General features: G+C 44.4%; 2 protein-coding genes across 2 annotated transcripts; both read left to right on the forward strand.

Annotated features, from left to right (window-relative positions):
* The first annotated feature begins 982 nt into the window (after positions 1-982).
* On the forward strand, positions 983-4,906 carry LOC139919942 (kelch-like protein 11). Its single transcript, XM_071909831.2, has 2 exons — positions 983-1,489; positions 1,698-4,906. Exons 1-2 carry the CDS (start codon positions 1,026-1,028, stop codon positions 3,280-3,282), a joined length of 2,049 nt encoding a protein of 682 aa, XP_071765932.2. The 5' UTR covers positions 983-1,025; the 3' UTR covers positions 3,283-4,906.
* Positions 4,907-6,031: 1,125 nt separating this feature from the next.
* On the forward strand, positions 6,032-12,307 carry LOC139919938 (cytosolic 5'-nucleotidase 3-like). The gene is made up of 9 exons (XM_071909825.2): positions 6,032-6,159; positions 6,690-6,788; positions 6,884-6,953; positions 7,065-7,111; positions 8,204-8,289; positions 9,279-9,368; positions 9,525-9,687; positions 9,814-10,014; positions 10,502-12,307. Exons 1-9 carry the CDS (start codon positions 6,157-6,159, stop codon positions 10,610-10,612), a joined length of 870 nt encoding a protein of 289 aa, XP_071765926.1. The 5' UTR covers positions 6,032-6,156; the 3' UTR covers positions 10,613-12,307.
* The last annotated feature ends 58 nt before the right edge of the window (positions 12,308-12,365 follow it).

Consider the following 12,365-nt stretch of genomic DNA (forward strand, 5'->3'; position numbering starts at 1 on the left):
CATGCATGTCAATACATGTTTCTCTCCATGTGCAGCCCAGGCAGGCAGAGTTCAGTGGTGGGAACGGCTGTTGACGTCATACACAAGGTAACGCCTTTCACCCACTGCGCATGTCAGTCATTCTGTCAGTGTTTACGAAGCTGAAGTTGGTTTCTTATTTGTAGCTTCCAATTGGTGAGTCAATTTCACACGGCCAAACATGCTAAATGACACATTCTTCACCTCGTCTATGCAGGTTAGCATGATTTATTATAATGCAGTTGGTCATTTTGCACGGTTATAGTATCGCCGCACAACTGTTTGACATAAATAAGTTATTTCAGACCATGTTCCAAGAGGTATTTGGGAATTTTACTTCATTTTGGAAGCATTTTTGAGTTGGCAGCCCTTGAGCCTGTGGGACTAGGCTTACTAAAAAGTTGCTATTCATATTACCAAAATGTAACATTATTGAATGGAATTTAATGGTGTAAATATGTCCACTGTTTGCGTTTGCTGTACAAAACCTGCATGAAATATGCAATAATTACAGATTACAGACAAGATTAGAGGATTAACTACCTGCTGCTAAGAAAAACTAAATAGATACAAACCTTGAGCATTATTGTAGAGAGCAAGGGTGGCTTAAAATTGGCACTATAAAATATTGCACGTTTATTGCAAGTTTGAGTGATGTTTTTAAATTAAAAAAATAAATTTTAGTTAATATAATTTATTGGGTTCCAATATCATTATAGTGTTTTTGCATATAATATTTGTTAGACCATAAAAATGTGTTGAATAACAATAAAATAAATCAAACTATGAAAGTGAATAGAAGAGACATTTGACATTTGAGTCATTTGAGATTATCTTTTCTGTTTGCATGTTCACCTTTAACTCCCGGATATGAACCGACGAATACGAAACGAACTTCAACGTCGCTCTCTGTTTTGAGTCCATGTATGTGTGTCTGCGTATGTCGCCTCCTTTCCTTTACTAGTTTACTTCATTTCCCACCTCTCACATCCACCGCTGGCAGCAGAATGGCAGCCGCGGCCCCCAACCCGGAGGACTCCGCCCGGAGCTGCGGTAGCGGCGGCACCGGCACACCCAGCGCCCTCGCCGGGGACGGGGACGCGGAAGAGACCGAAGACTTCACCTCGTCCTCCCACTGCTCGGAGCTGTCTCGGCGGCAGAACGAGCAGAGGAAGCAGGGCTTGTTCTGCGACGTGACGCTGGCCTTCAGCAGCGGGGCGGCCTCCGGCAGCGTCCAGAGCTGCGAGTTTTCAGCCCACCGGTCCGTGCTGGCTGCGGCCACCGACTATTTCACCCCCCTGCTGGGAGGACAGTTCTCCGAGTCCCTGTCCGGACGGGTGGAGATGAAGGAGTGGAGCTCAGAGCTAGGGCCGGATCCGGAGACGGTGGAGAGTGTCATCCAGTACATGTACACTGGAGAAATACGTGTTAGCACCTGCAATGTGCATGAAGTGCTGGAGCTCGCTGATAGGTATGTGCATCTTATAATTGCATTTGTATGTGTGTGTTTTTGTCAGTCAGAGAGTCAGGCCTATACCCCAATGGCTGTTCTATGGCTAGTGGCTGGATTGTTTATATGCACCACATCACACAACAAGACTGGCCTAATCCTAACCAGTCAAACCAGAAGTAGTAGCTGCTCTCTCTCTGACATGCTGTGTTCTTTCTGTTGGCTGCAGGTTCCTCCTGCTGCAGCTGAAGGACTTCTGCGGCGAGTTCCTGAAGAAGAAGCTGAGCCTGACCAACTGTGTGGCGGTGCACAGCCTGGCCCACATGTACACTCTGGACCAGCTGGCTCTGCGGGCCGCAGACATGATCCGCCGCAACTTCCACAAGGTTATCCAGGACGATGAGTTCTACACGCTGCCCTTCCACCTGGTCCGCGACTGGCTGTCCGATGCCGAGATCACGGTGGATTCTGAGGAGGTTCTGTTTGAGGCTGTGGTGAAGTGGGTGCAGAAGAACACAGAGGAGCGAGGCCGCTACTTCGAGGAGCTTTTCCGTCTCCTCAGGCTGCCGCAGATCAAGCCCACCTACCTGACCAGGGTGGTGAAGAATGAGCGGCTGGTGGCAGCCAACGAGGCGTGTCTCCGGCTGGTGTCGGAGGCTGTAGAGGGCCACGCCATTCGCTTCGAGAACCTCAAGTCAGCCGATATGGAGTTCTGGTCTTCCCACATGGCCTCCTTTCAGCCTCGCTTCGGCCAGAACATGGACGTTATCATGGTAGTGGGCGGGGTGTCGGAGGGAGGGGACTACCTGAGCGAGTGTGTGGGCTACTTCATTTACGAGGACCGTTGGGTCAACCTGCCGCACATCCACAACCACCTGGACGGCCACGCCATCGCCGCCACAGAGTCTCACGTCTATGTAGCCGGCTCTATGGAGCCAGGCTTCGCTAAGACGGTGGAGCGCTACAACCCCAATCGAAACACCTGGGAGCAGGTGAGCAACTTGACCACACGTAAGCACTCCTTTGGCCTCACCTGCATTAAGGATATCTTGTACAGCATCGGTGGCCATGGCAACTTCAGTCCGGGTTTCAAAGATGTGAGTGTTTATGAGCCTGAGCAGGACAAGTGGCACAACCTGGAATCTGCACCCAAGATCCTGCGGGATGTGAAGGCAGTGAGCGTGGAGGACCGCTACGTGTACGTCACGGCACGCACACCTGTGGACACCGATAACGAGGACGGACTGAAGACGGTGACGACTCGCTATGACACAGAGAGCCGCCAGTGGCAGGATGTCGACTCCCTGCCTCTTATCGACAACTATTGCATCTTCCAGATGGCCGTGGCCTCCACTAACTTCTACCACACGGCCTCCTGCTGCCCCAAGAGCTACACAGTGCGGGACGAGGTTGCCAGGCAGAAGATCAGCGTGCGCATCTCCGACGAGATCCTGGAGAGCCTACCGCCGGAGGTCACCAGCATCGAGGGCGCCGCCATCTGCCACTTCGACGAGGACGTCTTCATCATCGGAGGCTGGAAGAACAGCGACGACGTGGACAAGCAGTACCGCAAGGAGGCCTACCGCTACTGCGCCGAGAGGAAGCGCTGGATGCTGCTGCCGCCCATGCCCCAGCCGCGCTGCCGGGCCACCGCCTGCCACGTCCGCATCCCCTACCGCTTCCTGTACGGCTGCCAGCGCTACCCCATGCCCCAGAACCTGGCCCGCCAGCGAGACCGCATGCAGCAGATGCAGCAGCTCCACCGGCGCACCCTCACCCTGCGCCGGCAGCTCCAGTCGCAGATAGAGTGCTGAGCAAGTCCCTGTCCGCTACATCCAAGGACTACAAGCCCCTCTCCAAGGATACACTGCAAGCACCGTTCCATGGCGGCCATCATCATCATCGACCCCCACTCATATCATGCTGCAACGGGTCCTGTGTTGCTCTCATACTGGATGTCATTAAACTGAACTCTGTGCCATCAGCTCTCATGCTGTGTTGTGTTAGTGACCAATTTGTTGAAGGCCGTGAGATGTGTGTGCGGCCTGTGCTGACCAGCTGCTGGTCTGTGTGGGAGGATATGGCGAATGTACACATGTGAATAAGAGTGTTATACAGCGGCCGACGGCTAAAGACCCTTTAGCCAAGTATGTCGGTACAGATTATGTTTATTGTACATACATAGTATAAAGTTGTATATGTATACGTTTATATGGATATTTTACATCCCTTTATTTTATGCCTGTTCGAGAGAGGCTATGTGATACTAGTAGTATCTACATTCCTACATTCAATCCAACTAGCTTAATGAAGTCACATTCCATAGTAACACTGTGACAATCTCTTCATGCAAGTACAACACCAGTCCAACAGTCAGAAACTCCAGCCATGAGGCTCAGTGGTGCTTTATTTCATAGTGGCTCTATTTGAATGCTTATGACCCCGTAGCCTCAACAACTGAACATGAATGGAAAGAGAAAGGCTTTTAATCTTAAAATACTGTTGATGATTATGCTTTTAGATTGCAGTTTCCCTACAACAACAGCTTTATGGAGTGCGTTTCTCTCATTTCTGTTGCTCATGTAACACTTAACAATCAGTAATATTTTTTCCAGGTTTCTGATGGGGTGAAATGATGAGAGATCTGTAATCTCCGGATCAGGCACAAAAGATATTATGAAATCATTCCAGTGTGATTACCTCACCAACAGCTTAAAAGGATACATAGATTTCCCATGTTTCTGGCTTGGACCTTTGAATCATTGTAACATTGTAACATTTTTTCCTTTAACATGTTCCAGTCAGCATTAATGCGTCGATCATTCCTTTCTTTTGCACTTTGGCAGCCTACTGCTCATTGCATTCCCATGAGTTCAAGAAAGATACATAGAAAGTGTGTATTTGTTTGTGTGTGTGTGTGTGTGTGTGTGTGTGTGTGTGTGTGTGTGCATGCGTGTGTGTATGGGGGCATATGTGCGCGTGCATGTTTATGCATTTCTATTTGCAGGGGGTTAGTTGATGTTTTGCAAAGATGGCAAAAGCGTCTCTACTAGTGCACTTTTCGACATCTAATCCTTTGTAAAGTCTTATAGAAGTGTAGGTTGAAGTCGGTTGCCATTGCACTTTGACTTTAGTTTGCTTACTTCATTGGTTTCACTTCAGACGAGGTGATTGTATTTTGGAAATGCATTGTTTTATCCAGCTTCCAGCCAATCCATTTTGATCTCCTTTTGACGAAAATGTTATGATTATTGGCGCTTTTGGTTTCCACATTAAATGTGTTGTAAAATCTTATGTGTTATTGTACTTCACTCCCTGTTGGGTGTATATTAGAGATCCTGCCGTGTTGTTTTGTGGTCTCCATTCACCCTCCAAAGATAATTGTAAATGAGATGAAAAGGAACAAGTGACAAAATAAAAAGGGAATGTCATTGTGAATGTGTTGGGATGACATTCAAAAACTGCAAGCTCTATCCATGCAGCACCTTTATAGCATAAAGGTTAGGGAAGGCAGAAATGATATTCATTTCCACTTTATGACCAACTTAAATAGCACTGCAAATATTGAATGGAATAAGCTATATATTTTGCTTTGCATGTGATAGTCTGACATTGTGTCCTTATATTGGATGTAAGAAATGCTAATGTCATCACTTGCAATTAAAGTCCTTTTTATAAGACAGATGGTGGCTGATCTACTGTATCATTACTGTGCTGGACTTCATAAGTTTAATATAGTACCTAGAAGTAATATGGTGTGTCATTATGTAGCCTGGGTCTACAAAAAATCTTTGTTGAAATACTGTTGATTGCATAGACCTAAAATTAGATAAGATTGCACTTTATTGATCCCCTAGGGGAAATTCAGGACTATACCTATAGCAAGCAGTACATACTTTCATATCTTATTACATGAGGCTATAAAGTGTTCAATATACTATTACTACTACTGATAATGATAATAATATATTGAGGCTATGCTCCAGCAGTAGTCAGTACATAGATGACCTGTTGACTTTCATGATAAGAAAAAGAATGCCCTTTGTCTTATTCATTCTGATTCATTTTAAATCCAAAAATGATGTGGAGCAGTATTTCTCTGTAACCTAGACTGGGTCACAGACTGTCGGACCTCCGGAGTGTTTTAATGAGCCAGGATCCTGAAGAGAAACCCTGGAGAGATGGGGCTGGGAACCTTTATGGGAACCTTTATGAATCTTTGTACTGAGTACACGCTGTCCCTCCCCGGTCCCCCCTCAAGTTATTAAAGTAGCAATGATACCTTCAAGTGTTCCACGTAAGCTTCTTCATTCCGCAAGTTGAAAATACGACTGGTCGCGCGTTCAAGTGCTCTTGGTTTGGAAAAATGACAGCGTAGATCCTCACCTTCATCATTTTTGTTGACAGGGCATGCTGTCCACTAAATCTCACATCTCGGTAACTCGGGTATCACAGAAAAATCCAACTTTCCAAGTCATATTTACCACTTTTGTTGGGTCGTTCGCGTGCGTTCTCGTCGGAACTTCGATATTCCCGACAGCACCTGAAGGCAGCATCAGCTGCATCCATTCTAGCGAACGTTGTAATTGTGAATCGGTCGTCTACAGAGCAGCATAGCCTTGCAATCGATGACACACTTTGTTGCCAAATTTAACTTATACTGATCGAAAAAGCATATTTCCGGGAAAATGGTAATCACATTCAGCAAGTTTCTAATGAATGCCGGGGCACCAAAAAGGATGCATCGTACATGAACTAGCACGCTAGCTTAGTCAGCTAACCGTACTTTAGCTCGGTTAGTTAGCCAGCCAGTTAATGTCAGTAACGCTACACAAAGTTCTGTTAGTTTAACCGTCTGTTGTGAGTGACAATACGACTAATTAATGTGAATTGCACAGCGATAATGGGTTAATTTTGTGGCGTTACCCTTCAATGTTTTGAGCATTTACTAACGTTACTGAATCAGTGAGTAGTTGGTTAAGTTCGTGCTAGCGGCTGACTAGCTGAGGTAGCTAACGTAGTGCTGTCAGCTAGACGCATATTTGATGCTCACAAGCAAGCGAGTTGTAGAGTCAGGTTTACAAAACACTACAATGTGACATCTTGTGCAATCTCTCCCTCCCTCTCTCTCTCTCTCTCGCTCTCTCTCTCACACACACACGCACACACACTTTCTGTTTCTCTCTCTGTCACAAACACACAATTCCTCTCTTTTGCTCAGATCCCAGAGTTATCCAACCCCACGGTGTGTATGAGAGACCCTCAGAGGGTGCAGGAGATCCTTCAGACCATGCAGAAAGCTGGCTCCAACAGCATACAGGTACACGACCCCCTGATCTTTGACAGGTGTTTCCATCAGTAACATCTGCACTATGTGGACAATGTGTAAGTGTGTTTGTCTGTTTTTCTACCTAGGTGATCTCAGACTTTGACATGACCCTAACAAGATTTGCATATAATGGGAAGCGGTGTCCTACCTGTCACAGTAAGTCCAACTGCATGTAAGGCATGGTTTGACATTAACATACGCTAAAATGTTGGTTTTGTTTAAAAATAACCATGACACATTTTATTTGTGTTTGTGTGTTATTTGCAGACATTCTGGACAACAGCAAACTCATCACTGATGAATGCAAAGAAAAGGTACTTGTGGCATTTCCTTGGGTTTGTCTGAGTTTCAGACTAGAATTTTCCATTGGTAGCACTTGTGCCACTAACTACATTTGGACAAAACTTTGTCTTTGTTTGTTGATATTTAAACATCTGTTTAAATATGTGCTCAAATGACAGCTTTGAATGTGTCATTGAGCTGCATTTATTCAGTAAAAGTGAAGAATTTGCCACAGTAGGTAATGATGTAGACTATATTAAGCAGCTTATTTTATACACCCTCCTGATGCCAATTTTTGGTTAACACATTTCAGTGTGTTCATCAATAAAATGACCATAAAATTGATGAGAACTGCATTAGTGCATAATGAAAACAGAGACCTACACAGTCGTCTCAATTTCAGGAAATATAAAGTTGCTCCACAAAATGATCATGTCTGGGTGATTATGAGGTATTTTTATTTTTTACAAATTTAAATCATCGTAGAGACAGATTTGGCTTTTCCTACATAGTATTAATTACAAGTGAGCCACATGTGTGTATGCCATTGTGCAAAGATTCAGAGATTTTTATTTCTGCTCGTTTGGAAGTTAGTATTTGACTACTGCAGTTTTACCTCCACTTTCTCAGTCTGATTGTAATTGTAGGCTCAGAATCACAGTTTGTACTTCTGCTCTGTAACTCTGGACAACAAAAACACGTTTGAACCCTTACAGACCTTTTATTCAGGTGGTGTTTGCTTTTTTGTACCTGAGCGCAGATTGTTTTTTTTCTTGCATTTAGTTGACTGCAGGGCCTTACTTTATCAATTTGTGCAAATTGAAATGCAAATAAGCTCTCCGTTACCCATATTTTTATACTTGATCTACTTTTTTTTCCACATTTTCCAGTGTGGCACATCTTCAGAAACGACCAGATATTGCAGTATTTTCTAGGGAATAATACTGATAATTTTAAGAGACTGTTTTTTGCCACTGGTATACCCAAAGACAAAGTTAAGTGGACCTAGGAGAAAAAAAAGAGCTAAATGATCATTCTAATGCTAACTGGGTTAAACATGACTGTCTTTTCTAGATGCATTCTAGCCAGTTACAGCTTTCTGAGTATTCTCCATTCTCCCTCAGCTGAAGGAGCTGCTCAACAAATACTACCCCATAGAGATCGACTCTTCTCGCTCAATAGAGGAGAAGCTGCCCCTCATGGTGGAGTGGTGAGTACCTAAGTCAGCTTTCACACACACAACCCGGAAATATTATGGTATGCCGATCTGGGTCCACCCTGTGTTGGAAGCAGCTCCCACCGAGCCTCATACACAGTAAAGCCCTCTCACTTCCATTCATAACAGACCCACAGACAGACCTGCTTATGCAAGCGTACTTCCTTAATCGTCACTTCTCCATGGGCTGTCACATTATAACGTCATCAAAACATTATGTGTTCAGCATCACCGTTAGTTTTTATGTCACACTCGTGCCAGAAAAAACGAGCCAAGGAGGTTTGGCCCCGTGACACACTGAACTTTCACATCAAGCATAGCAGAGTCTGACCCGGGACTCGACCCCGGTCTTCACTGGGGTCGTTTTGCGGAGTCGACCCTTTCCCACTGACCTGGCATATTTCCCGGGTCACCAGTCCGGTGTGAAAGGGGAGGCACAGACATCAGTACAACTCCACTCCTCAGCTCTTCTAGCCAGATGGTCAGACTGAATGGCCATTTCATTACCACTAAATTATTCAGCCTGAAACCAATCACTAGTGACTGACATCCGGCTGCTTATTTACAGTCAACATCGATGCTGCGCAGCCAGTTAGTCCAGTTAGTCTATATCCATGGTTAGCCAGCATTTACCGACTTCGGTCGATTTTGACCAAAAATGTTGTCTCCGCAAAGACAGTTTGTTGGTTAAGGGGTGGATTTCTATTCTGCCGAAACACCAATGAAAAACCGTTGCATGAACGGTTCCGAAATGTTGGAGTAACTCTCCCAAATAGACTGGATGTCTATTCCAGAAGGATTTGTGCCAAACGTCACCAACTTTAGTCCCACCCACAAAGGCACCGATTGGTCCGATTGTTTCTCCAAGCAAGAACAAGCCGTTGACGAGGGCAACGCCGGACTCTCTGAATCGCTCGACACTGCTACTGCTCTTCCCTTCACCTATGCATGACCATACAACACTGCTGCTTCTGCACCCCCAGGTGGACTAAAGCCCATGAACTTCTGGTGCAGCAGAAGATCAGGAAAGACCTGCTGGCCATGGTGGTGCGGGAGTCCGACGCCATGCTGAGGTTAGAGAACCTGGTTTCTCTCAAAGGCCGGAAAATCTATATTCATATGTTGCTCTTGTTTCTCAGAGTTAAAAATGTTCAAAACAGCATTGATAACATGGGTAATAATTGTAGTGTTATCAGTTTAACTCCAGTAATGACTCGATGTTTCAACAGGGAGGGCTACCAGCTGTTCTTTGACCACCTGCATGAGCACAGCATCCCCCTCCTTATCTTCTCTGCTGGGATAGGAGACGTCCTGGAGGAGGTGATTCGCCAGGCCGGGGTCTTCCACCCCAACGTCAAAGTCTTCTCCAACTACATGGACTTTGATGAGACTGTGAGTAGCGCCGCCACAAGCGCACTATGATTCACACACTTTAGGAATAAAGAATAAAGCTCCAGATGATGCCAGATGTCCCACATGTGGATGTGCAGCTAACCCATTCTTGGCTCGTCTGTACAGGGAGTGTTGAAGGCCTTCAAGGGAGAGCTGATCCACATCTACAATAAGAGGGAAGGCGCTCTGCTCAACACCGGCCATTTCCAGGAGCTGCGGGCGCGGCCCAACGTCGTGCTGCTGGGAGACTCTCTGGGAGACCTGACCATGGCCGACGGGGTGCAGGACATGGAGAACATCCTCAAGATCGGCTTCCTCAATGACAAGGTAAAACACACAGGCATTACCCTATCACCACTATAAGTAACTTTAAGTTGATGATTTATCTAAATTTGAGGCCTTGAGAAGTCTTAAATGTTGTTTGACATTGCTTTTGAGTCTTAAATACAGTTTCAGAGGTGTAAAAAAAATGTTAGGCCTACTTTTTTGTTTTTCTCTGCACACTACTATTCAAATGAGAAATGAGAAATATCCTTAGTTGAGCAAACATATACTCCGATACTGCCACTGTTTTTTTTAATTCTTCAGGGTTTAAAAAGGTGTTAAAGTCTTTATTTTAACTTGTAGAAACCTGTAGTTACACCTGTCACTCACACTTCATTGTCAAACATTGATTATTACTCTTAGAGGGTAGCAAAAAGTGGAACTGCAGCAAAATGTGGTACACACTCCCAGGTTGCACCATTTCTAACTGTCATGTTGTGACATTTAGTCTATTTGCAGCTCTTTCCATGATCTCTCTTGTTTACCACAGGTGGAGGAGAGGAAGCAGTCCTACTTGAACTCATATGACATTGTGCTGGTGAAGGACGAGACCATGGAAGTCGCTAACGCCATACTGCTCTACCTCACCGGTAGTAAGTGAACTGAGAACATGGTTCATTTCACTGGCCATTGAGTATTGGACAATCCAGTGCCACACAGGGGCGGTGTCATCTGCTGAGGAAGCCCCTGTTCAGAAAGTGCCAGTAGACAGATTACTTACAACCAACTAGGAATGTTTGGTTTTTTTACATTTTTTATTTGACTAAAAGCTACACACAATATGTCTGGGTTAGTCAGAAATTGTTTTGCCAGACTGTTTTCTGAAGTCCAGTTGACAACCACAACTCATGTGCATCACGTCACTCCTCTAGTCCTTATCCATTGGTCATCCACTCATGTTCATCGTAAAGCTGCTTTTGTTTCAGATAAAACTGGGTAGAGAACAATGAACATTACCCACCGGACCATACGTATGTGGTGGAAGCCAAAGGTTACCGATGATATGCACCGTCTATCTAGTGTGCAGAATGTAGTGTAATGTGTGCATGTGGTTATGGGTGTTTGGATTTATTTTCTGTGTTTTTCTGGAGGAAGGGAAGGCTGGTTTTGTCAAACAGGTCATTGTCTTGTATCTGGATCCTCATATGTGACATAAGGATAAAGGGAAAGTAAATCGCACAACATTAAGGGCAACACTTGACTTTTGCCATTTGGTTTAAAATGTCCGTTGAGAAATCTCCTCGTTATAGAGCTGTTGGCCAGCTGAGTTTTAACTGAAGTTTTTCAATTATGTGTCACATCGTTCACTATTAGTGTTACAATATCAAGTCCTCAATTATTCTGACTTCTGCCCATATGATTCTATATACTGTATATGTTGCTTTTTATGGAAACGGTTATTTCTCTTGTGCTATACCACAGTGCAACCAAGTGGTGAACTGGGACAACTGCACTTGATTTAAAGGAAACGCAGCAGTCCTGAATGCTTTTACTGATCCAACACAATTGGTTGTCAAATGATTGCCAACTTTACTGTGTCAGTATTTTCTCGAGGGTTTACGCCCATTTCATCACACTACCATCCACTCCAAATTTATCCCAACCCATTTAACTTCAGGACAGTGTTGAGATATCAAAAGGACAAAAAGCATAAAAATGGTTTCTCATAATTAGAGTTCTACATGATCTTTCCTAATCAAAGTCATTTTAATTGTATAGTTTTGAAGAATGATTCAAAGGTCTGCTGCCTTAACATTGCAACAATGCTTTACTGTAAACCTTTAAAACAGATTTCAGTGTAGTTTCAAAAGATGATGTCATTTCTGTAATCTGTGGACAACGTGGTTGCCACGTACCATGATTCATCCATATTTTTTTTTCTCTTCATCTGTCCTAAGGAATTACCTCTTCACGTTCCAACTTGTCTGAAATAAAATGTGGTTCCATCTGTTTCTGATCTTCATGTCTCATGCAAGACGAGCCGCTAAACTACAATCTACCATCCTGATCTCCAGGTGCATGTCTGTTCATTGACAATGTAGGAGGAAGAAACTAGATATTTTCTTCATTTTATTATAAAACAGTTTATTATGTGATGCGGTCCACAACACATGACACTTTTATAATAGAATTTCTGTTATTGCACAAAATAGCCACTCTAAAATATACAGCCAGTGGTCTTTACATAATTTTATATCTGGGGAAGGTCTAAGGCACAGCATTGACTCTACATCCATAGCTAGTCCATCAGCCAATTAGATGAATTGGCTGGATGTTCTGGGAAGATGGGCCCAGCCCAAATGGTGGTAAAGGTAGTTCAATGTAAATGGTTGAGGAAAATGTGTCTTTTTCAC

Source organism: Centroberyx gerrardi, chromosome 7 (genome assembly GCF_048128805.1).
Source record: "Centroberyx gerrardi isolate f3 chromosome 7, fCenGer3.hap1.cur.20231027, whole genome shotgun sequence".
NCBI classification, from domain to species: Eukaryota; Metazoa; Chordata; class Actinopteri; order Beryciformes; family Berycidae; genus Centroberyx; species Centroberyx gerrardi.